The sequence below is a fragment of the Ictidomys tridecemlineatus genome, chromosome 1 (assembly GCF_052094955.1).
Source record: "Ictidomys tridecemlineatus isolate mIctTri1 chromosome 1, mIctTri1.hap1, whole genome shotgun sequence".
Classification (NCBI taxonomy): Eukaryota; Metazoa; Chordata; class Mammalia; order Rodentia; family Sciuridae; genus Ictidomys; species Ictidomys tridecemlineatus.
In genome coordinates, this window is record NC_135477.1 from 68,450,698 (window position 1) to 68,477,687 (window position 26,990).

General features: G+C 34.2%; 1 protein-coding gene across 2 annotated transcripts in view; it reads right to left on the reverse strand.

Moving 5' to 3' along the window:
- Positions 1-26,990, reverse strand: part of Prkg1 (protein kinase cGMP-dependent 1) — a 1,167,449-nt gene that overhangs the window by 983,977 nt on the left and 156,482 nt on the right. For both annotated transcript variants that reach the window (XM_021720211.3, XM_005340332.4), the window contains exon 2: positions 20,513-20,679. In XM_021720211.3, the coding sequence (XP_021575886.1) occupies positions 20,513-20,679 (167 nt within the window). The remainder of the gene's footprint in view (positions 1-20,512; positions 20,680-26,990) is intronic.

A 26,990-nucleotide genomic window follows, 5' to 3' on the forward strand; every position in this document is an offset into this window, starting at 1 on the left:
AACTCTCACAATTCAATCAGTTTACCTCTGAATATTTCTACAGAAACCCGGGAGCTTTGTGGGGTGGGGGCTCATATCCAAATCATAATGAAAAGGTTTATGAAATTTAGTTCTCTCAATTTTTCAGGACATGCAGCCTGACTTTACATAGTTCATCTAATAAAATCTCAAGATTTGATCATTTTTTGTGGTCCTTTTAAATCTAGCAACTTTGTGATGTGGCTGGGCATATTTAGGAAGGAATATATTTGGTACTGAAGAAATACATCTGTCATGCATGATAAAAGTTTATTAAACTAAGTTTCATTTTAGTTATAGGCAAAGAATTATAAGATATGGAAAGCTCACAGTCTTACTAAATTTTTTTTTTCTAATTTTCTTTGATTTCCTTAGGGCAAAGTTCAGCTCAATAAGTTATCTCTTTAGCATAATGGGATATGGCTCCACACTGATGGAAAATTTACATACAGTTTTATTGAACTCTGTGTCATATCTTTGAAAAGTTGAGAATTTACACACACACACACACACACACACACACACACACACACACACATACACACAACACCCAACTCTAAGGATATTAACTGAACATTTGTATGGTCCAAATGATAATAGGTTAGATCAAATAAACAATTTCTTAAAGCTTTGGCTTATTAAATCTCAACAGAGGTTTGGGAAAGCTTAGAAGTCTAAATGTGGGAAATTTTTTAAATTAAGTAAAGATTCACCTAAAGGAAAAAAAGGTAGATGATTTTCAGAATTAATTAGATGCTTAAGAACAATTTGGTAAAAAAAGTCTTCAGAAGCTACATATTTGATTAACAATTAAAACTATCTGTAAGAAGATCATTCAAGACTTAAGGAAAATTACAAGTTTGCATGTATGTATATGTGTGTCTGTGTATGAGATATATTTTTGTATGTGTGCAGGTATATGTATAGATTCCCTAAAATCAACTGTGAAGTCTTGATATCAAGGAGTATAGTTAGCACTTAAATAGGAATCAATTAATAATGGATTGTTAAATCAATGAAACACCTACCATGTGCTGGCTCTGAGTAAGCGTTAGGGAATACTATCAAGGTTTTCTGCTCACTTGGACTTCTCAGAGGATGGCCAACTAAATATCTATGTCTTCATTTGATGTTTTGAACAAAAGTTTACTAATAAATTAAAAATATATATTTGATACATATTGGACCTAGACTTCAAGATGAGCAACTGAATACACAAAAATTTGAATGTTTCCATTGATGGTGTTTGGAAAACTTGTCCTAGTTCCATAAATAAGACAACCTAATCAGACATATGCACATGGAGATATGATCAATTAATCTTAGAACACGAAACCAGTCTTCAAAATGGCATATTATAAAAAATATAGGAACTACTTTTCTTTCATATTGACAGCACAAATCCAAGTTTTCCCAATAGATGTAATATGTTCTGTGTGTCATCCCTGGTTTCCTGACTTAAAAAAAAGAAAAAAAAACTTGTATTCTTTCCAATTTGTTTTCTTATTAAATTTTATCTTTAGATTACAGTCCTCATTTCAACATGTAATTTTAAAATGTTACATGGTTTATTGACCTTTTAGAAAAATATCTTTAAACACAGACACATCTTCTCTAACTTTTAAGCTAACTATTATTCAGAAGACAGCAACAGCTTTCAATTTAACTGGAGTAGTGGGTGAGGTTTGGAGAATTAGGCAGTTTAGAATAGGTGATGCAATTTTATTATAAGGACATGAATCATTCTTTCATCACTGATTGTGATTTCTGGAATTGTTATTTGGAAGCAAGCATATGAGGTAAACACTCTAAAAACACATAATGCATGAAAGGCTGCTCATGATGACTAGTTCTTCCTGGATAATAAATAAATGTAAGACACTGAAGGATAATTGAAATGCTATTTTCTCTGTGTCTGTGATCAAAATACATTAAAATAATTTGAAATTTGAAAAATGAGTAATAAAATTCATTCAGATGTTCATAGAAGACACTACAATATCAAAGTATAAAATAATTTCTGCTCGATATGATTTATTATTATTTGGGGGGGGGCAGGTAACTGGGATTGGACTCAGGGGCACTCTGCCATTGAGCCACATCCTCAGCCCTGTTTTGTATTTATTTAGAGACAGGGTCTCACTGAGTTGCTTAGCACCTCGTTTTTGCTGAGGCTGGCTCTGAACTTGTGATCTTCCTGCCTCAGCCTCCTGAGCCATTGGCATATAATTTATTATTAAGGAAACCAAAAGGTAGTGAACATGTGTCATGTATAGGCACAATGGTAAGTACTGGTGTTATGGAGAACATAGAAGTTCCTGAACTGAAGGTTTTTATGAGACACAAGCATAGACAGCATAGCAGTCCCTAGAATCCTTCTGTCCTCTTCATGTTAATGGGGAAAATTTCTACTCACTGTTTTACTAGACAGATGGTTGTCTTGTAGAGATTACATTTTATACATCTGAACACTGAATAAGATGAGAGCAAGTAAAGTGTGCAAGGTCCAGCATGAAGGTACTTCCCCTGTCATTTCTCCCCATTCCACAGGACAGAACATGGATAAGGTAAAGACCTGGCTCCAGCCACTTCCACTGCAACAGCATCTAGGCCATGCTGGAGCAACAAGAGGGAAGAAATCCAAGTGCCTGAATCACCACACGGAGTATAGTTCTTTCACCAGCCTCTTCCACACAACTCTGAGATAGTGCATGAAAGAGAAATAAGGTTCTATCTTACTTGAAGCATCATATTTTGAGGACTTCTTGTCACTACAGTTTAGCTAAAACATGACATAATAAATAAGTAAACAATTGTTGTACACTGGATTCTAATGACTTGTTCTTCATTGACTCTTCTCAACTACTGTAAACAACACAAAACAAAGCAACAATAACAACAACAACAAAAACTAGTGTTCCACATGTTTGAGTCAAAACTTGGAGTCATCCTCTATCTTATGTGTCATTTCCAAACCAATCTCCAAGCAAAAACAATTTGCTGAACCTTCACAATAGTTCCTGAATTTGACCCTTTCTTACCATCTTTGCTTTGTCCCAACCCCAAATTCAAGCAATCGTGATCTCTTCTCATTCCAACAGCCTTCTAACTGATATCTCCGCTTCCTTCCTGGCTATCAGAACTTATTTTCCAATAGCTGCAAGTAAATTCCCTATTAGCCATAATTCAGAACACATTGCTTTTCTATTCAAACCCTCCTATGGATCCAATCTTGACTACAAAAGTATTTAAAAGGCCTTAGCAAGGACAACAGGGCATCAGAGTCCTGCTATAATCTAGATTCATCACCCTACTTTCCCACTCCCACTGTCATATTAGCTCAGTTCACTCCAGACATACAGGCTTCCACAATGCTCTATAAATGTGCCAAACATAACCTAGTCTCAAGGCTTAGCCTATTTTTACTTTCTCTGCCTAAAATGCTATTTCCCCCAGTTCTGAGTCCATCATGACTTCATTTATGCCTCTGCTTGATGCTCAATTTACAAAGACCTTCCCCTACTATCCAACATAATATAGCAACCATTCTCCATCCTGCACGACACTCCCTATCCCTTTACCATACTTTGGTGTTCAAAGTCTGTTTCATATTCACATATGCATTATAAATATTCATTTCTTTATTATCTATCTCCTCTATTTGGACAAAAGCACCATATTATACAATTTGTATCATTTCATCTCTACTATAACACCACCCTTAGAAGAGTACCTAGTGGATAATCTACGCAAAGTTAGTGTTTCCTAAATGAATAAGTTAGATAAATAAGATGCAGTTGGACCAATGTACTAATTAATAGGGAGGATACAGAAATGTTAGGCTCTTCAGAGAAGAGAATCTATTCCCATTAAGAGTAACAGAGGAGACTTCTTAGCTTACTTTGACTCTGAAGAGCAGTCATGTTGTCGTGTGTGTGAGATCCAGGCAAATGAAAACGTACTGAGTGACTGTCACGGTGAGCAACCAAGAAGTTAAGCCAGAGCCATGGAGAAGTTAGTGCAGAATCTGGTGTGGAAGAGGCTACTCCCATGAGCTAGACACAGAACTGATGCTTGCTAGACCATTTGATAAATGAGTAGAGGATGACCAAAAAAAAGATTAGAGAATTTCCCCAAGGCTACTTAACTAGCTGCAAGGCAGCATCGGGATTCAGATTCATCTCTGTCAAGTTCAAAAACTTAACCCTCTTCATTTCTTTGTAGAGACTTCTATCCTGAGGAGTTTGGATTTTTTAACCACAGAAAGTCACTGGAAAATGTTAGGCACACGGATGACATGAACACCTTTCTTCTTTTAAAAAAGATTTTGTTGGCCGGGTACACTGGTGTCCATGTGTAATCCCGTGACTCTGGAGGTAGAAGCAGTAATTCAAGACAGCCTCAGCAATTTAGTGAGGCTCTAAGCAACTTTTTAAAGAGACCCTGTCTTAAACTAATCCTAATTTGTTTTCGAAACAAACAACCAGCTAGTCAAATTCGTTTTAGAGCATATGGCTCAGGCAGTGGTTCTTAAACATTTAATTTCTGAACGTCCCTATGCTATTTAAAAGTATTAAAAACATCAAAACAGGGCAGGAGATGTGGCTCAGTGGTTAAGCCCCTCTGGGTTCAATCCCTAATATCCCCCCAAAAAATAATTTTTTTAAAAAATTTTACTTTTTATAGGTAAGTTGGACCAGACAGCAATACATGATAGCAATAGACTGGTAGACTGAATGAAATTTGTGATAAACTGATCCTGGGATCAACTCCTGAGTTTTTACTGTGGGCAAATGTTATAGAGAAAAGGAGATCTATTCCACAAGGTTGGGGAATAGAGTACAGCACAGGGTTATTACAAGCATTTTAATCTGGTCACTGCTAAATGAATGGATCTGGATTAACCTCCCAGGATTTATGGCTTTTGGATTTGTGGTCATTTCTCTACAAGACAACTGAGACTAAAGGACTAAAACTTGTAACATACAACACATAGGGACTAGAGACAGAAACCAGTTCAGCAGTTTAGTTAGGTTAGGAAAAGTATGTGTTCTGAACACAGAAAACAAAATGTACTGTTGCAGAAAATATTGAACAATAATTTGCATTTAAAAAATCCTAAAATCAAATTTTCATCACAATAGAATGTTACGTGTTCACAGTTGGAGCGAGCCTTTTATCTTTCAATGTGACTTATAAGAGCTGCCTTTGGAAGAAGAAAGGAGAAAGTTGTCTTTTCCAAGAACAACAAATGAAAGCAGTGAGTTTTTTTGTTTTAAAATTTCTTCCATGATGGCAAGGACAAGCAAATGTACAACAAATGAAAAGTTCTTTGCATGATGCATCACAAAAAAAAAATAGAGATTTCAAACATTTTCTTAACAATATGAATTTTAAAAGAGATATCTAGTCAACAGCTGACAATTAAGATTTACATATGTATGGAAAGTACATACTACACAGGGACCATGTGCAAAATAGTGCATTATCTTATTCAATTTGAAAACATCTGTGATAAAATGTGACATCTTCCAGAATTTTTTTTTAAATAAACACTATCTCTTCCCTCAAAAATGGTGATTGAATTCAAAGAATGTTTGACTCCTTTATTTCTTTGGAACTATAATTAAAGTCTAATCACAAAAAAATATTCAGTATTCTCCTGTACTAATTCAAGATCATCACTGGGGAACCCAATTTAATTCCCAAATCTTAAACACTAGAAAGTGTGCAAACAAAACGCAGAAAACACATCCAGGATACCTTTCAAACTGTGAAATGAAATGTAATTAACACGATAATAATCACTTCATTGGAAGTTACTGCCCATTGTATACCTGCATTGGCTATTTGAACTAGATTTAAATGTTAGCCTTTACGGAAATTTGTCTGCTTCTTAATTAAACAAGCCTTTATTTTTTTTTTTTTTAAAAAATTGTTTTGTAATACAATCCATGTATGTATAATTTGGAAGCAGGGTATCAATATCTGATATGTTGAATCTAACCTAATCCTAATTTGTTTTTGAAACAAACAGCCAGCTAGTCAAATTAGTGTTAGAGCATATGGCTCAGGCAGTGGTTCTTAAATATTTAGTATCTGAACGTCTCTATGCTATTTTAAAGTATTAAAAACATCAAAAAGCTTTTGTTTACATGGGTTATGGCTATTGATGCTTCATCTGTTAGATATTTAAACTGAGAAATATTTTAAATATTCACTTGAAATAATGATAAATCTATCACACCTTTAAAAAATATATTTAAATTCAAAATTAACTCCATTTTAAAAACAAAAGTTAATAAGAAGCATGCCATTGTTGTCTACTTTGGGAAATCAAATTAATGTCTGGCTTAAGACCTCAGTATTCTCTGATTCTGCATCCAATCTGCTGCACTACCACACCATGTGACCACTAGAAAACTCTACCATACACTCAACAGTGAGAGACACTGAAGAGCCCAAGTCACATGCTAACGTAACTGTAACAAGGCTTAGAGGCTGCTTTTGCTAAAAAGTACTGACTCTCCACTAGGGCCTATAGATGCCCAATGGTTAACTAAAAGCAGGATAAAACTTAGCATCAATGCCTTCATTTTGTATCTGCCTCCTTTATCACCTTAAACTTTGAATCCGATTCCTGCTCTGTTCCTCATGTAGGCATATTTATCACTTAAGGGGTGTCTGTCTAAAACCTCATAGGACAAGGTTGATTAGCCCAAGATTACCTCATCTATCTCATCCCTCTTGAAAATGGAGACACCAAGATAAGAGTAACTAAGGTATTTTCAAGATTTTCAGGGACATTCAACTTCCAGGTTTCACGGTGTCCTGTTCCAGAACCCCTGGAACAGTGCCCAGAAATTTCTAGCCATTGCCCTAAAATTACAGTCACCTTGAATTCCAGGAACAACAGAGCCTCACAGACAGATCCATCCCATGAGGAGAACACCCCGCTAACTAAGCAGGAGTGATCATCCTGTGACAGGAACTGAGGCTCCCTCCTAAAGAGAAGAAATCATCTCATGGGAACGGGATTAGCCCTCAAGGAATAAGGACTTCTCTGAAACCAAACTAAATAAGCATAACTAAACTGCTTTGATCAACCACCCCTGGGGTTTAGTCAACAGAACACTTTTTCCTCTACATTCAGATTTCTTAACTGGCTTCTTAGACAGATGCATCCACTGTAGTCATATTAACACTTGCAGTGGGGTGTCTATCAGGCATATTAATTTTCCACTGCCAGAACAGAACTCCTGACTTATCTTTTAAAACATTATTAACTCATCTCACTTTCTCATCTCAGAAAATGACAACACCATTTATGCAATTGTTTACATTAAAAATTATGTCATTTCAGATTCCTCTTTCTCTCACGCCCATATCTTATCCATGAGCTGCCAAATGTTACCACACTTCCATCATCCTCCATGTTGCCACCTCAGCTCAAGCCACTATCACATTTTGCTTAAATCACGGCTCTCACCTCTCAACTAGTATCCATTCCCCCCCACCACCCCATAATCCATTTTTTCCAGTCAGTGGTTATTAGCAAAATCCATTTTTCTATTTATAAAATATAAATCAAATCATGTCCCACCTCAATAAAAATTTCTCCAACGTTCTTTAAATCACCTAGAATTAAAAAGCACATGACAGGGCCCTACTGTGACCTTGCCTCTACCTATCACTCCAACTTCAATTAGTGTTTTTGTCTAATATGCCAAACTTTATCTGCATTATAGTCTTTCTGCTTGTTGCTTACTTCATCTAGAATCTTCTATCCACACTTTGGCTTCTTCCTGTTATTCAAGTCTGATCTCAAATATTTCACTACTAGGAAAGCATTCCTGGACCCAGAAAATTATTGCCAGACCCATTTCCATGATTCTCTTTTACTGCCCTGTTTAATTTCACTTACTCAGAGCACTGATTACTAGCTCAAAGTATTTTGCTTATTTCCACATGCCTTTTTTTCCTCATTTCTGCCACCACCCAGAGTGTCTTGTTCATTCTTGTTTCTTCAGTATTCACTGAGACATAGTTAGCACTGGGTAGAGACTTCCTGAATGTAGGAATGAATAATCAAATGAAATAATATATGAAATCTAGCAAAGGTGCCATATTGCAAAAAGAAAAGTTAATCAGATACTTTCTTTGCTGCTCTCAATTGTTGAGGAATATTCGTAGAACTTCAAATATTCATGAACAATTAGTACCAGTCAAATCTTAATGCCCTTTCTACTTTATCAAAGCATGGTATGTATTACAGGGAGGAAAGCACATTAGCTTAGTAATACCAGTTGGTATATAAGTAACCTAATACTCAATGCAAAATAAAAAAATATTCCAAAACATTTTGTTTTCTATTTCATGAGCCTTAGGACTATAGAATGTCATAAATAATGTCTAAATTCAGAAGATTAAAATTAAAATATTTCAAAATTTCTCATGCAAGTCATCTGGACTCTCAAAGAGGATAGCAGACAAAATGATGGTCAATATTTTATTAAATAAGTGTTTTTTCTTTGAAGACTAATTTTTAATTCACTTGAGAACCTTATTAATATTTATGAAAATTATTAGTAATTTTATATTCTGCTTAGAAATTTGAATTTAATCATTAACAATATACTGTATATAAAATATCATCATTCCATCAACAGTTGAAATATAGGATGGACTCTGGGAAGGAATAATATCACATAAACTCATATGCACATGTGTAGGTACAAATTATAAATATATGTATGTCTATTTCCAACAAAGCAAGTCAATAAAAATCCTTATACTGGAAATACTGGGAAGGAAGAGGGATTATTGTAAATCTTAAAAAAAAAAACAGCTTTAATTTGGAGGCAAATACCATCCTTGTATGAATAATCAGGGAAAACATAAATCCATATTAAGAATGTTTCTCAAGGGCTGGGGTTGTGGTTCAGAGGTAGAGCACTTGCCTCACATGCATGGGGCACTGGGTTCAATCCTCACCACCACATAAATAAATTAAAAAATAAGGGTATTGTGTCCATCTACAACTAAAAATTTAAAAAAAAATCAAAAAGAATAAAATGATGCTCTGTGAACATGAGCCAAACATTAAATGCAACACTGAGTTATGTTCTTCCAGCTATAAACAAATTCTTTGATGAGCATGTGATCACCTTTCAGAGAAAGTTATAATAGGCCTTAATAAAACTCAACATGAAATAAGAGTTTACTCATCCCCTTCTTTTCACCAGTGGATCAATCTCTGAAAGAAAAGTTTAGACACATTGACTATCACTTATGATTTTGTGGAAAACTTCTGTTTTCTTCTGTAAACACACCATCAAGTATTTGTGATAACAAAAACTATCTTGCATAAAGGTGTGGCCACCTTCCATGGAAGCAGTTTCTAATATATTTCTGCTATTAATAAATAAACATAATAATCTAATTGACTTTGATATTGAAAAGTACGCAGAGTAACTTAATTGTTTTGTAAAGTTATAAAGATACCAACAGAAAGTAAATGTTCCATTTAGTTTTAATAGTCTTTGTTTTCTATATATTCTTATGAATAAATATAGCATAGTTTGTGATACACCAAAAAAAATCCACTTTAATAAAATTAATCAGATTAGGCACAAAACTGGAACTAAACAAATCAGTAATGTAAATATACTCTATAGTAATTCCTTCATATATTATGTATGCATGAATCATGAATTCTCAAGAATTGACTTTAATATCATTTAAAGTTATCTATCATAATTCTAAATCTTTGTGTGCTAACTTTTGGCAGTATAAAAATATTTTCAATATATCATAACAAAGTTTATAGAACAGCCAAGCTATAAAGATCCGATTCAGACTGCAGCCTTCCCAAACTCTAATAGTTAAATTCAGATAAAGAATTACCATTACAGGCTGTTTCTTAAATGCAGCGTCCTGGGAGAATTCCAATAAGAACTTCAGAGATTGGTTCTGATGTTCTCAGTCCTGGGGGTGGGATGGGCTGTTACTATGGCAGTCACAGGATGAAGTCTTACAGTGCTGGGAAATAGTACTTATCTGTCTTGCCCTTGGACAGTGTGCCAAAAGGATTACAAACCATTCAAGGATTTCTCATTAGAGGAATGTATATTAAAAGCATTATTCTATCCAGCCTCCCACAAAAATCATTGGGAATCTTGTTAAAGTCCCTCAGGAAATACATCTATGTGTTTTTTAAAATGAACCCACAACACATGCAGAATCCTGTTAAATGTTCAGCATGCAAATATTCAACAGGTTCCATGTGATGATGACTAAGGTAAATTTACCTCATTAACAAGAAATCAATGTGTCATTGCACTATTGCCAAGAAGGTACTAATCCACAATTTCTTCTGATTTTTTTTTAGGTATATGGTTTTTGTTTTCAATTATGGCACAAAAAATTACTTTTAAACTTTCAAATTTAGCATTTTCTGAAAATGAAGAATGGAGAGACTGAGATTTGAGCAAAATGAATGAGCACAAAAATAAAATCTACAGCTGCTTGAAATGATAGTAAGAGGGGAAACAATATTCATACCTTTTTAACATGACTCGTGATCTGTCTTACTTACCAAGGTCAAACTGACACTTTAAAAAGTTGGTGGCTTTCTGACCAGGATCTTGAAAAAGTAAGCATAGCAATTTTCAATTATCTTTCAGGAGTCTTCCAAACTAAGAAAAGCCAAACCATTTCCCTTTGTAATGTAATAAATTTAATTCTATTATTAATGATTTCAAAATAAATGAAGAAGTATGCATTAGTAAAACCACAGCATGACAAGGCTATACTTTACAAAATCACATCATTTAGTAGCTACATGAGTATTAAGAACACTGTCCTTCAAAGTAAGTCAGTTTTTCAATAACGATATTCTTGATCAGAACATCTGGTTAATCCTGCATGGACTGCAAAACACTTGTTACTTTCCAATGGCACATACACACATAGCCTTATGTATTTCAGAAAAAAAAAGAAGTATTACTCAGCTTAATCACCTACTCCTATTCATCAAATCTGTCATTAAGTGACTTGTGGTTATTTTCAAATGTAAAATCCAACCTCACTGAAAAAAGAAATTGCTATCATCAAGCATATTCAAAAGCTTATTTACTTTCTTCAGGACAATTTATGAAGAATTCTTATAATATGTTAGAATAAAAAAGAACACGAAAGCAAAAACACTTTGCTTTTCTAGATCTCTACTCTGAAAAGCACTAGTATGCTTTAGATTATAAATGGAGATATTTTCTTTTATAGGTAATACCTATTATGCACATGACTTCATGGACATACACGAATACTCGGGTATGAAAAGTACCACCTTTTACTATTTCTTACAAAGACATATAAAAGCACAAACCAAAGAGAAGATTAATATGTTCTACTACATTAAAATTAATAACTTCTGTTCATCAGAAGACATCACAAAGGAATAAATATATTAGGCATACTTGAGAGGAAATATTTGCTATGCATATAATTGAAAAGGATTAAGCTCTAAAATGTATAAAGTCACATAACTAAGAAAAATGAGCAGAAGACTATAACAGACTCTTCATATAAAAAAACATAAACAGCCCATACACATGAAAAGATGCTCAGCCTCGTTAGTAATAAGGAAGATACAAACTGAAATCACAATATAGCATTTCACATCCACCAGATTGGTAAAGTTCCAATATTTGTCAATATACATTTTCACCAATAACAGAAGCAATCAGAAAATTTAGGAAAAAGTTACAATTGGATCTAATCAGGTAAAAATACTTTGGAAAGTAATATGATATGCTTTTCTGGATGATTCACATACCACATGACCTACACTGGAGAAATTACTGAGAATATTTATTAGGAAACATGGTTAACACTTTTCTACAAACACCATTTGGGAGGGCAAAGCCACTAGAAATAACTGAAATATCATCAATAGCTGAAAGCATAAATAAATATATGGAACATAACCCATAATCAATGAAACATAATACTGGACAGAAAATCAAAATTATTAGATTTATATGAAGTTCAAAAACATTCAAAACTAAACATGTGCGTCAAATATAGGGGAGGATTTTCAAGAGAACTTCTGAGGGCTGTGTTCTTAGGAGTTAACTTGTAGAACATTAGTTCACAGACCCACAGACTCACAATCTGGGAGTTTGGGAAAGAATAGGAGTTGTGTATGGGATTCCACTGGGAATCCCTGTTCCACTCATACAGAAATTTTATAAGCTGGAGCTGTGGAGCAAGTGCCACAACGCCTCTGAGATGGGGTTCCTGCCACCACATAAAGCTGCTTGTTCCACTCTGAGAAGATTTTAATTAATAGAATATTAATTCTCAAACTAACCCAATGAGAACTTTCCTATATCTGGCATTTCTTCATAATTCCCTTTTAACATGACAATGTGTTTGGTACTAAAAACTTATTCTTCCCTCCTAAACCTTCCATCTATATATGAAATATTGTCAATTCTTTTAAATATATGTAATGCTTCCTGAACTTACTCAACTACATTAAAAGCTACCACCCAACTACATTAAAAGCTACCACCCAGCTTTTGGTACTCAGGGGCGCTTAACCACTGGGTCACGTTCCCAGCCCTTTTTTATATTTTTATTTTGAGACAGGTTCTCACTAAGTTGTTAATGGCCTCACTAAGATGTTAAGCCTGGGTATGAAACTTGCTATCCTCCTTCCCCAGCCTCCCGGGCCCCTAGTCTTACAGATGTATGCCACCATGCCCAGTTAAAAAGCCCTTTTGAAGCTTGACACCCCCAAATAAACATGATAATCTATGTGCCATTCAAATATCTCAGTTCCCTGTTTTTGCCATTGTTTCCATAATTGAAATACATCTTAAAATTGACACTTAGTAGTACTTCAGTATCTTCTTATAAATAGATGTTTTCTTTTTATAGAGTTGATAAAGTTGCTCTTTAATATAAACATTAAAAGCTTGGTCCTACAAAGGAACTAAAAAAATAATCTTAAGTGCATTCATATTGCAAATGTTCTAAATATAGCTTTTGGATTAACATAAAAATCTCCAAAGGCCAAAAGACAACACCTGATTTTGGAGAATAAAATGGGCTGTTTCTCATGTTAAATTTACTGAGACTTAATTCATATGAAAATGCATTCAATTTTCTCATATTTTCAGGTACTGTTCAGAATGCCAACTGACAGAGAGAGGCTCATGTTTAATTTTATATAAAATCCCTCTTTGAATGTCATTATTCACTACATCATTTAATTACATAAAGAGAATAAGAATGTTTTGAGGGGAAATAGAACTTGTAGTGTAAATTTGTATAAGTTTGCTGCCAATAGTGCTACTTAGCATGAATTGTGTCCACAGTGAATAATAAATAGAGTTGAACTTGAGCATAACAGAACTAGACCTTATAGCAATTGGAAAAGGAAGCAGATGACCAGTCACCAGAAGGTAACACTAAAGTCTTGGTTCGGTAACAACAGAAACAGGTTAGTCCTGAAGAGTTGGTGTGAATAATCACATAACACTTGGGTTATTGCATGCTATAATATTGACTGCAGACAGAAAAATGGGCTTCGATGGTATACAGTAGTTTAATCTTACACAACAAATGTATAGAGGTGGGCCAAGAATTAAGCCATATCACAGCCATCCCTTCAATGGGAAGAAGAAAGTAGTAAGAGGAGAGGAATGGATGCCAAATGATCTGTGGAAGCAGGTCAATGTTCAAAGCATGTAGAAAGGCCTATGTTGTTATAAGAAATATCTTGTATTAACATTTTACTACTGCTGTCCAAGGTTTTTCTTTTTTTTTCTTGAAATCAAATCATTTTTTCACCCTAAAGTTTAATGCTATACAGCTTAAAATGGAGATGCTCATAATAAACATCTAACTTCTGTACTTCTAATCTGTTCTTTGAAAGTTATCATTGAACAGTACATAGGTATGGGAACTCCATGGCTAAGTTTTATATTTCAATGTACTGAGGGTATGATCTTGGTCAAATTATTCAACTTTTCTGGGCTTGAATTGCCCATCTACAGACATGTAGACAACAGGTCTTAAGCTCATTAGGAATATGAAAATTTGAACACACAGAAAAAGACTAAACATTAACAAACATCTCATGAAAAAATATCGATGATTTCATCCAAATGTTTAACTTAAAATAGTCCACTGCCAAAGTGCACTGAACACTTGCCACTTAAAAAGAAAGTAATCAATCCATCTACTTCCACAATAAAAGATCATAAACTTTTGCAACATCATTAGCTAAGCAAATCACCTACTTTCATAGTCATGAGTTAGATATTTTCAATACTAGAATATTAAATTAGATTACCAAACATAAAAAACATTACCAGTTATAACTGACTAAATCATAATTTGCTTAATTTTGAATGAAGGTAAACCAAAGTTTATCTTTATGATAAAAAAGGAGAAAAAGAGTGTATCCCATTTATTTATTCCTGATTTTTTTGTCTTGCACTTTTAGGAATGTTTTTAAGAAAGTCCGTTCCTATGCCAACATGGTAAAGATTTGGGCCTACTTTTTCTTCTGTTAAGCACAGGGTCTTGGTTCTTGTACCTAAGTTTTGATCCACTTTGAGTTTTGTGCAGGGTGAGAGAGTAGGTTTTAATATCATTTTTATACATATGGATTTACAATTTTCTCAGCACCATTTGTTGAAGAGGCTATCTTTCTCCAGTGAATGTTTTTGGTGCCTTGTCTAGTATGAGACAATATGGGTTTGTCTCTGTGTCTTTATTCTGTACCATTGATCTACATGTCTGTTTTGGTGCCAATACCATGCCATTTTTGTTATACGGCTCTGTAATATAGTTAAAGTCTGATATTGTGATGTCTCCTGCTTCACTCTTCTTGCTAATTATTACTTTTGCTATTGTGGGTCTCTTATTTTTCCAAATGAATTTAATGATTGTTTCTTTTATTTCTATGAAGAATGTTATTGGGATTTTAATAGAAATTGCATTAAATTTGTACAATGCTTTTGGTAGTATGGCCATTTTGACAATATTAATTCTGCCTATTCAAGAGTAAGAAAGACATTTCCATTTTCTAAGGTCTTCTTCAATTTCTTTCTTTACTACTCTGTAGTTTTTATTGTAGAGGTCTTTCAACTTTTTTGTTAGATCGATTCCCAAGTATCTTGTTTTTTGAGGCTAATGTGAATGGGGTAGTTTACCTAATTTCTATTTCAGTGGATTCATCACTGATGTTTAGGAATGCATTTGACTTATGGGTTTTATATCCTGCTATTTTGCTGAATTCATTTATTACTTCTAGAAGTTTTCTGGTGGGATTTTTTGGGGGGTCTTCTAAATATAGAATCATGTTGTCAGCAAATAGTGATAGTTTTAGTTCTTCTTTTCCTATTCTTTATCCCTTTAAATTCTTCTTTATCCCTTTAAATTCTTTCATCTCTCTGCTCTGGCTAGAGTTTCCAGGACTAATCAACAAATGGAAGGGATTCAAAGTAGAAAGCTTCTTCTCAGCAAAGTAAAGAACCAATAAAGTGAAGAGAGAACCTACAGAATGGGAGAAAATCTTTACCGCATGCACATCAGATACAGCATTAATCTCCAGGACATATAAAGAATTAAAAAAACTTAACACAAAAAAAACCTAATCAATGAATTGGCTAAGAAACTGAACAGATACTTCACAGAAGATTAAATACAATCGATCAATAAATATATGAAAAAAAATGATCAACATCTTCAGCAATTAGAGAAATGCAAATCAAAACTACTATAAGATTTTATCTCACTCCAGTTAGAATGAAAATCATCAAGAATATAAGTAACAATAAATGTTGTGGAGGATATGGAGAAAAGGTTCACTCGTACATTGCTGGTGAGACTGCAAAATGGTGCAACCATTATGGGAAAGCAGTATGGAGATTCCTCAGAAATTGTGGAATGGAACCACCATTTGACCCAGTTATCCTACTCCTCAGTATATACCCCAAGGGCTTAAAATCAGCACTACAGTGATGCTTCCACATTAATATTCATAGCAGGTCAATTCACAATAGCTAAACTATGGAACCAGCCTAAGTGCCCTTAAATAGATGAGTGAATAAAGAAAATGTGGAATGTATGCATAATGGAATATAAATCAACCTTAAAGAAGAATGAAATTATTGCATTTGCCAGTAAATGGATGAAGATGGAGAATATCATGCTAAGTGAAATAAGCCAATCTCAAAAAACTAAAGGCTGAATGTTTTCTCTGATATACTGATGTTAATTCACAATAAGGAAGGGGGACTAGGAAAAAATACAGGTACTTTGGGTTAGGTAGAGGGGAGTAAAAGAAGATGAAGGGGTATGGGGGTCACAAGGATAGTAGAATAACTTGGACATTATTACCCTATGTATATATATGATTACATGACCAGTGTGATTCAACATCATGTACAACCAGAAGAATAAGAAGTTATATTCCATTTATGTATGATGTATCAAAATGCATTCTACTGTCACGTATAACCAAATAAAACAAATTTTTTTAAAGTCTTTTTTAAGTGTATCAATAGATGTTATAGCATATATAAGGCCAATGTCTTATTTGTTTGAAAGATAAATATGCTGTAACAGTCACTTACCTATTTGAAAACATAATTAAAATGTTAATAGAGCCTTAAGAACTTTTCTTTTTACTTTCACTACTCTCTTGAGAAGCTAATTTCATACAATTCTGATCAAAAACTTGAAATTGAAACTCATGCTAGGCAGTAATTGTAAGTATCTGAATGTAACACAACTTATTTTGCTTGGTATTTTATTTTGCTTGAAATTATATGATAATATATGCATACTACTCCCAGATGATTTTCCCTAGCTATCCTAATTAGTGATGTTTTACCATATTACTCTTCTCCTTTGTTAAAACCATGAGAAACTTTGGCATTTAGGTATGAAGTAACATTTGGGACATTGCCCAGGCTTTACAAAAAAATAAAAAATAAATAAATTACTTAAAGCACATATTATACAAGCATTTTACAAAGAACACTCCATCTCACTAAAGAGAGAGAGGAAAAATTGGACTGATTTTCTTTGTAAACTCCTTGAGTGTTTTGCTGAACATCTTGATAGTAAGCAGGTTTATGAAAGATCCTTTATAGCCTATTCATCCATTTCTATTATGCTATACTCTATAAATATTAATGTTCACAGATGAAAAAGAATCCATTTATAGCAAGAACATTACTATCTAAACTTTGAGGATTAAATATGTTGATAAAAAACTAATTATACAATAAAACATTTCCTCAATTAAAACTTACAAAATTTTAAATGACAGTTTTTTTAATTTTAAATGATTTTTACATAAGTATAAAAGAACAGGATCGGCTGAAGTCATACTGAGTTAGTCAGAATTGCTGTTTGGGGACAAATTGGTATGAGTTTATAAGATTAGGTCATTTTATTGAGTTTAACTGAAGGCAATCAACAGCATCATGGCAAAACTGTGACACTGAATATTGATGTATTATTAAGAAACTCTGCTTTTTTTAAAAGGATAATTAAAGAAAATTAAGATGATATGCTACTTAGTCAATCCATCAGTAAAAAGTAGATAAATATATTTAAATTATCTTGAAGCAACAGGGGAAAATTAGTATAATTACCTTTACCTAAGGAAGCAATATAGTATTTTTTCCTATTTTGTTATGAATGTATTTGTGTATGGATGTGTGTATAACAAAAATATTAATTTTCTTCACCTTAAATTTTCCTTATCATAAAATATATTAACTTTATATCATAGTATATAAACACTATTAATGTTATGTCTTTGTATTTAAGCCATAGGAACTCAATGAGATGAGTAAACATTGCATGAGGACTTCTTGGCTTTCTCTGGAAAAGTATTAATATATTTTTTCAACAGTACTGAGCTGTATCATGTTAGGTGGAAGTATGAGCTTGACACTCCTTATTTGGAGATTGAGTATGGTTGAACAAGAGGTATTTGGACACCAAGCTGACAAGGGGTGAACCTGTGATGATTACCTTTAAGTGACAACTTGGCTACCTGATTATGTGGCCAAACTTTATTTCTGTAAAGATATTTTTAGATGACATTAACATTTAAATCAGTAGAGGTTGAGTTAAAGTGATTACCACCCAGTAACATGGGTGGGATCCATGTAATCAGCTGAAGGCCTAAACATGAGTTCTGTTTCTCTGAACCCTGACAAATACAACCCAACCCAGCCCCTAGTTAAGAGTTTGAGCTCTTGAGTCCGAGATTGCCTGGGTACTGATCCTGAGTCTTCTAAAAAGTAGTTGGAAGATCTGGGAAAATTAATTAACTTCTTAACTTTATTGAGCCTCAGTCTCCTCCTTTATAAAAAAAGGGATAATAAATGTTTAACCTTTACTTCACAGGATTGTTTGAGGATTAATTTTTATACATGAAAAGTGTTTTATAAAGCATGATCAAAGTGTTGTACATTGTTGCAAGCATTCAACAAATATTAACTATTATCTTCAAGTTCCTTCTCAGATAACTACAGTTAGTTCTAGGAAACAAGAATGAGATGGATAAATAGAATTTTTTAAAAACACTTAAAAAGTTATTTAGAATTTGATTTTTGTAAGAAATATTCAAAATGAAGGAAAACAACCACAAATTTTCAAATTTTCATTTCTCAAATGCAATACTAATAATTAGCATTTGAAAATAACTGAAGTAAAAGCATTCCTTACTGATTACCATATCTATGTTCTTAAATAGATGCCTATCAATGTAATATCTGAAACATCATATCATACAATGATATTAGTATATTATAATCTTAGCAATATTTTAAATGTGATTTCTAATTGTTACTTGTTCTTAACATGCTGCCTCTACTTTTATATTCCATACTTGACTTCTATATATTTCTTCTCATTTTTCTCATCCTTTCTGCTCACTACCCACATATATTCTTACCCTATGATTTAATCCCTTTGCCTGAAATTCTCTGCCAGATAAACAGTATTTGTATTTTTGTTTATTGTGTTTTGGTTTTTACCAAAAGAAAGCCAAACTTTTTAAAATTTATATTCTTTTGGCTTGGAGAAGAACTTTATAATGTTGACATAAAAGGTTAAAAACTATGAAGGAAAAAAAATTACAGAAATTGCTGTTTAAAAATGAAATGCTATTTAAAAATGATATATATTGAAAGTCTAATATATATATATTATATATAATATAATATATATATATATATACACATATCAATGCAGAAAGAACATTTCCTACAAAAGATAAAGTATTTAACAGAGGTAATGATACTTATTATTGTTTTGTAATATTTTATATTACACATTCATACAAACTATCCCATTTTTAATTTCCTAATAATCCTTTAAAGAATCCTTTAAAGAAACAGGGTTTATCACTGTTGGCAGTCATGATATTTGGGGCCAAATAATACTTTATTTTGGACAGCCACTGTGTTGAGCAGTGACCCTAGACTCTATACAGTAGAAGCCACTAGCCTCCCTACACAAACCTAATTATGACAACTAGAAATGACCCAGATACTGCCCAATGTCCCCTGAGGGACAGAATCATCACTAATTGAGGTTTGTAAATTGACAGAAAGTAATAGTATTTTCTTTTTTTACAAATTAGTAGGTGATACTCAGAGAAATTAAATGAGTTGTCCAAATACACCTTTTCTCTTAATGACTTACAAACATGACATTTATGGGATGACTTGAATCATGAATCACTTGACATGAATGTCTTGGTAAAATACTCATCACACCTAATAAGCCACAACTGTGACTTTTATATGCCAAGTAATTCATACCACTGACATTTCTAAACTCACTTTCCTCTCAGCTGATTCTATCATTATTTCAGGATTCTTTTTTTCCCACAAAAGGAAACTTCAAGTTAGAAATAAGCATTATGAAAATTGGCCTAGGCATAAAACCTATTCACATAGTGCATGTTTGGGATTTTTTTCAAAGCAATTTCCATCTCCTCTTGTACAAAATTTATGAAAGAGACTATCACTTTTATCAATTGGGCAGCTAACATGCCATCCAATCTTCGTGATCTACCTCTAGCATAATATGTAGAACACTGGAAGCATTTCCTTTCATGGAAGTATCATCGTAGGAAAGTTAGTCATGTGCTGAGAATTAAGGGTAGAGTTGACACTTCCGTTTACTTGACCAAAAGTACGTTAACAATCTTGAGTTACTGCTGAAAAAAATGTGGAGTTGCCACATTAATATTCTAAACACACACTTTATATAATTAGTTAACCACTGTATCTAAACAGATTTCAACCCTTTTCAAACTGTTTTGTTCTCAACAAAAGAAAGAAAACTGGAATTGCCCCCATGTAATACACTGCCATCTGTGTGCAGGCTGATAAGACCAAAGGGGAATGTGTGAATGTCATAGGACCAGGGCTGCGAACCTTACCTTCCATGACATACACCAGTGACCCCACGTCTCCTTCTTTGATGATGCAGCTGTCTTTGCCATATTCCACTGGGTACATACAATCCACAATCTCCTGGATCTGCGACAGCTCCAAGTTCTTCATGAAGTCATTGTCGAGGATGGCTTCCTTTATAAGATCCTTGGACCTGCAGCAAGAGGGGGGAGAGTTACTGACATCTGACCAACTCTTTCCTAGTTTGTATGGCTTAGCAGAGTCATGCAATGCTCTGGCACACTACAAATGCATTTTCTTGTGAGGAATCCAATACTTTCCTGGAAAACCTGAGAACAAAGTCGTCCCATGGCAGTAGCAAAGCCACAGAAATTTTCCTTTAAGCAAATTACCATTTAATGAACAAATGACAAATAAAAAACAAATAAAAACAGTTTGATTTCATTTGACAATTTTTTAACCACAAAGATTATGGGAAAACTAATGAGCAAACATTTTAAACTGAGGTTTGTAATTTTGTTTAAGAATAAATACAAATAAAATACAAAAATCATAGAACAAACTATTTTTGCTATGTTTATATATTATAAAAAAATCAGACATGCATTTTACTATGTGAAATAATATAAAACGTGATTTGCTTACTTATTTTCTGCATGCCTCTTCTATTAGACTTTAGGTTCTACATAAAAAGGGATGGTTTTTAATTTGTTCCCTAATATGTGCCCAATTTCTACTACAATGCCAGTCATGGTATGGAAGCTCCAGACATATTTTATATAAAAAATTGGTTAAGAATTTGATTCCTTATTGTTGTTTGTCTTCATAATAGCTGCCATTCTGACTGGAGTGAGATGGTATCTTAGAGTAGTTTTGATTTGCATTTCTCAAATTGCTAGAGATGATGAACATTTTTTCATATATTTATTGATTGATTGTATGTCCTCTTCTGAGAAATATCTGTTCATGTTCTTGGCCCACTTTTATTGACTGAGTTATTTGTTTTTTTTTGGTGCTTAGCTTTTTCAGTTCTTTATATACCTAGATATTAGTGCTCTATCTGATGTATGAGGGGTAAAAATTTGCTCCCAACATGTAGGCTCTCTATTCACCTCACAGATTGTTTCTTTTGCTGAGAAGAAACTTTTAAGTTTGAGTCCATCCCATTTATTGATTCGTGGTTTTAATTCTTGTGCTATAGAAGTCTTATTAAGGAAATTGGGGCCTAATCCAACATGATGAAGATTAGGGCCTATTTTTTCTTCAATTAGAGAGTCTCTGATTTATTTCCTAGTGTCGGCGAGGATGTGGGACTGCAAATTGGTGCAGCCAATATGGTAAGCAGTATGGAGATTCCTTGGAAAACTCATAATGGAACCACCATTTGACCCAGCTATCTCTCTCCTTGGTCTATACCCAAAGGACTTAAAATCAGCATACAGGGACACAGCCACATCAAGGTTTATAGCGGCACAATTCATAATAGCTAAACTGTGGAACCAACCTAGATGCCCTGGATTAAAAAAATGTGGCATATATACACAATGGAATATTACTCAGCAATAAAAGAGAATAAAATCATGGTATTTTTAGGTAAATGGATGGCTTTGGAGAAGATAATGTCAAGTGAAGTTAGCCAATCCCAAAAAAACAAATGGCAAATGTTTTCTTTGATATAAGGTGACTGACTCATAGTGGGGTAGGGAGAGGGAGCATGGGAGAAATAGATGAACTCTAGATAGGGTAGAGGGGTGAGAGGGGAAGAGAGGGTGCAGGGGGTTAGCAATGATGGTAGAATGTGATGGACATCATTATTCAAAGTACATGTATGAATTGGTGTAAACATACATTATATTCAAACAAAGATATGAAAAACTGAAAAAAAGAATTTGATTCATAATTATCTGGTTGAAATAACTGTAGAAATGTAAAAATCATGCTTTTTTAATTATTTTTTTTTAATTTTGGATACTGGGAATTGAACCCAGGCACACTTAACCACCGAGGCACGTGATCCATATCCACAGGCCTTTTTTCATTTTTTTTTTTTAAATCTGAGAATGGGTCTCACTAAGTTGCTTGGGGACTCGATAAGTTGCTGAGGCTGGCCTTGAACTTGGTATCCTCCTGCCTCAGTCTTCTGAGTCACTGAGATTATAGGTATCCATTACCGTGCCTGGCTCTTCATATTTCTTTAGAGAATATTTATTTCTCCAAACAAACATCTCAATTTGAGGTAACCAGGCAGGTAAAACTCTGAAGAACAAGATGTTTGAAATAAAATGTTTTAGATCTGGAACCAAACACAAGTAGTGAATAGGAAAGATATGTACAAATTCTGTAATTTAACAGAATGTTAACCTAAAACATGGTAGTAATTTTATTCACTGGAATAAGAAAAATTCTAAACCACTTCCAAAGGATACAAAACGCAAAGTGGAAGGGGCATTAAGAAACATGCTGTCAGGAGGAGCACAAATCAGAGCACCGTCCAGAGTCGGAAAGTGAATAACACAAAAGCCAAGAGCTTAGCATACAGGGAGAAAGAAATACATTTGGAATTTTATATTGAAAACCTTAATTTAAAAAAAAAAAATGGAACACAAGCTGGCCTTTGTTCACATTGACTCAGCAAGTGGCTTTCAGGGAAATGAACTATAGTATGAGGACTGACTAGAGCATCAGCTGCTCCTGAACAGCTTCTCATTTAGACCTCCGTCTGATGGGCCCAGCCTTCATACACTGTGCAGTATCATCATTTGGTTTCAAATAACAACAAGATGTACATAAAAATTGGAATAATTGAATCATTTGGGGTTGTGGCTCAGTGGTAGAGTGCTCACCTGCCACATGTGAGGCACTGGCTTCAATTCTCAGTACCACATAAAAAGATAAATAAATAAAGGTATTGGGTCCATCTACAACTAAAAAATATTTTTTTAAAAAAAGAACTGAAACTTCACTGGTATGAAGAATACCACTGACATGGACAGTTTTGCTGCAATTAAAATTATGTTTTTTAAAGAGTATAAATGGCACAGGGGACACCATGATATTTTTAAGGGAAAAAGAAGGATAGAAATTTGGGGGGAGTAAGATAAATATGTATGCAATAAAACGTAAAACAAAAAAAAAAATAGGCTTTCAAGTTACAACCCTAAACCCAACACCTAAAAAAACTTGCCTTACTTTTCTCCATTTCCATTTTATTATCTGTAAATGGTATTTTAAGAATTACCAAACTAGCAGGTTTATAAGTGATAACTAGTAATGATATAATGTTATTTCAGTGAGTTGCAGGTGATAAGGGTGGTAATAGTGCTGACTGCAGTAGCAACAGGAGGGTGTTAATAGAGTACACAGTATTGACTTGAAACAAAATCAAAGGAAAGTGATCCAAATGTTGACTGTGGCTGTCTTTGGTGATAGAATTACATTTTTTTTACTTTCTTCTTTATAATTTTCTAGAGTGGGAAGGCTTTTTTATATTAAAACATCTTAGATTTTGAATGTAACTTCTAGAAAGGAACTCATGCCACACTGAAAAATCGTCTTTCGCTCATTGAATTAATGACTAGATATTTAAAACTGGTGACTCAGTATTACTCTTCAGTAGACTCTCTGTCATGGCTTATGTTTAAATACTCATGGCAGGACTTTTCACTTCAGGAAGAGATGGTGATGAATGGCAAGTCATTAAGAACTTCAGGATGTTCTCCATCTAAAAATGTCCCCGTTATGAGACTTCAACTTCAGCTCAACAGAGTTCTTTAGCTGCATAATTTCAGCTGTTTTTTTTTTTTAATTCCCTCTTACCTAAACTTTATTTGTTGTTTTGTTTTAACATGAAAAGTGATGACTTCTCTTCTCAGGCTGCAAAGCAGGATACCAAACTTGTCTCTATCCACAATTTCCATGAGGTCCCCTCCTTTATCTTCATCACTGACCTCAATAACACCAGTGGAACCTTTATACCAACTCCCAAGATCTATTGTTCTATGATTATCTTTCCAAATGCCAGGGGGTTGATCTTTAAGAAATTCATTTTAATCAAATCACATTATAGTCTCTCTTTGGTAAACATTTCTCTTATTTGGGTCAGAGGATGAGGTCCTCCAATGGGTTCCTAGTTTCTAATATAATAAAGACTAGATCTTACCCCAGAAACCCAGTGTATTTATGACAGATGATATCGTATCCTTTGGGAAATATTAACCATGTTTCATTAAATGTCTAAGTTCTAGAAGTATGGCAAGATCAGAAATAAAGCTCTCTTCCAAGAAAATAATTAGCTCCATCCAAAGATGATTGAAGTAACTCTCTCTGCCTACATAAATAGTAATTTTAACCTATAGTATGAAGATATCAGAAAAGATGAGACAATGAGCTCTGACAAAATCCCTTAGAATTATCCAAATTTTCCAAGTGTTTATCACAGAACACCTGTGGATTTCTGGATGCTCTTGCTTCTCAAATTCCATCCTGTCCATCCACAAGAATGGGGTCCTCATTAGAAAAAGATATATTCCATACTTGTATAATTTTATCAGAACAGATTCTACTGTCATTGATAACTAAGAAAAATCAATTTAAAAAAAAGAAGGAATGGACCTTTGTTGTACCATGGTCATTTCAAATATCATAGCCAGTTAAAGGCTGTTTCTTAATTTCAAGTATTTACTCCATTATCATCTATTGAGCAGAGAAGAGGGAAATGAGGAAATAAATTTAATATTGCTTAAAAACTTTAGATGGATAACATTTAATCTCAGGTCTCTGAAGAAGCCAAGTAGGGGCTTTCATGTATGCATTGAAATCACGTTAAAATAAACTGCCTGGGTTGGAGGTGGTAGAGAGCTTGCCTTGTATAGGAGAGACTCAGGGTTCATCCCCAACATCACAAAAATCAAAGTCAAAAAAATCAAAATAGGACCTATGACTTATCATTTATCCCTTCATTCAAGTACTGTTCAATAACACTTTTTGTCTTTGAAACATCACAGATAATCTGTCTCTGCCCTCACAGCAAGATAAAAATCTTGCATTTCTATGAAGCGCAACTGAAAGACATTCTTGGCACTGACACTCAAAAGTCGGGCCTCTTCATTCATTTTTCCTTTAAGTCCTTTCCCATGGAGAACTGGGAACCTTAGGACAACCCTCATTAGCCTCTACTTGCTCCAACATTGTAGACTAAAATTAATCAGGGCCTCCAGCTAGCTCTTCTTTGACTGTTTTTCTTTCCTTGAAGAAATGGTCTAAGAAACTCACTGTAACTAAAATGTAAAGCTATATATATAAGGTCAGTTGAGCTATGCTGGCAGTGAGATAACTGGAGAAAGTTGAGATCACAAGTGTTGGAAGGTGGTTATCTGCCCTACCCCAGAGTATACATTTTAACAACATTTTTCAAGAATCCAGCAGTCTGGCTTGGGAGTGGTAAGAAGCAGGCACAGGGCTGGGGCTGGGGCTCAGTGGTAGAGTACTTGCCTAGCACGTGAGAAGCACTGGGTTTGATTCTCAGCACCCCATAAAAACAAATAAATATGGGTTGGGGTTGTGGCTCAGCAGTAAAGTGCTCACTTAGCACGTGCAAGGAGGCCCTGGGTTCGATCCTCAGCACCACATAAAAATAAATAGACAAATAAAGGTATTGTGTCCAACCACAAGTAAAAAAAATAAATATTTTTTTAAAAAGCAGGCAAAAGCTCTTGAATTTTTATCATTTCTCTCTGCACAACTAATCTTCTTAAAATAAACCTCTCTATGTCCCAAATTTGAAACTTTTGAAATCCAAATACTCATAAAGTTAAATTGGTTATCTTGAGCTAGCCCTATTGCTTCATCTTCATCAAACTGTCAATCTCACAGAGACTCGGCGTCTGATAGAAGAAAAAGTTGGCTCCGATCTACATATTGTGGGGTCGGGCTCCAAATTCCTTAATAGGACACCCATAGCACAAGAGTTAACAACAAGAATCAACAAATGGGACTTACTTAAACTAAAAAGTTTTTTCTCAGCAAGAGAAACAATAAGAGAGGTAAATAGGGAGCCTACATCCTGGGAACAAATTTTTACTCCTCACACTTCAGATAGAGCCCTAATATCCAGAGTATACAAAGAACTCAAAAAATTAGACAATAAGATAACAAATAACTCAATCAACAAATGGGCCAAGGACCTGAACAGACACTTCTCAGAGGAGGATATACAATCAATCAACAAGTACATGAGAAAATGCTCACCATCTCTTGCAGTCAGAGAAACGCAAATCAAAACCACCCTAAGATACCATCTCACTCCAGTAAGATTGGCAGCCACTATGAAGTCAAACAACAACAAGTGCTGGCGAGGATGTGGAGAAAAGGGTACTCTTGTACATTGCTGGTGGGACTGCAAATTGGTGCGGCCAATTTGGAAAGCAGTCTGGAGATTCCTGGGAAAGCTGGGGATGGAACCATCATTTGACCCTGCTATTGCCCTTCTCGGACTATTCCCTGAAG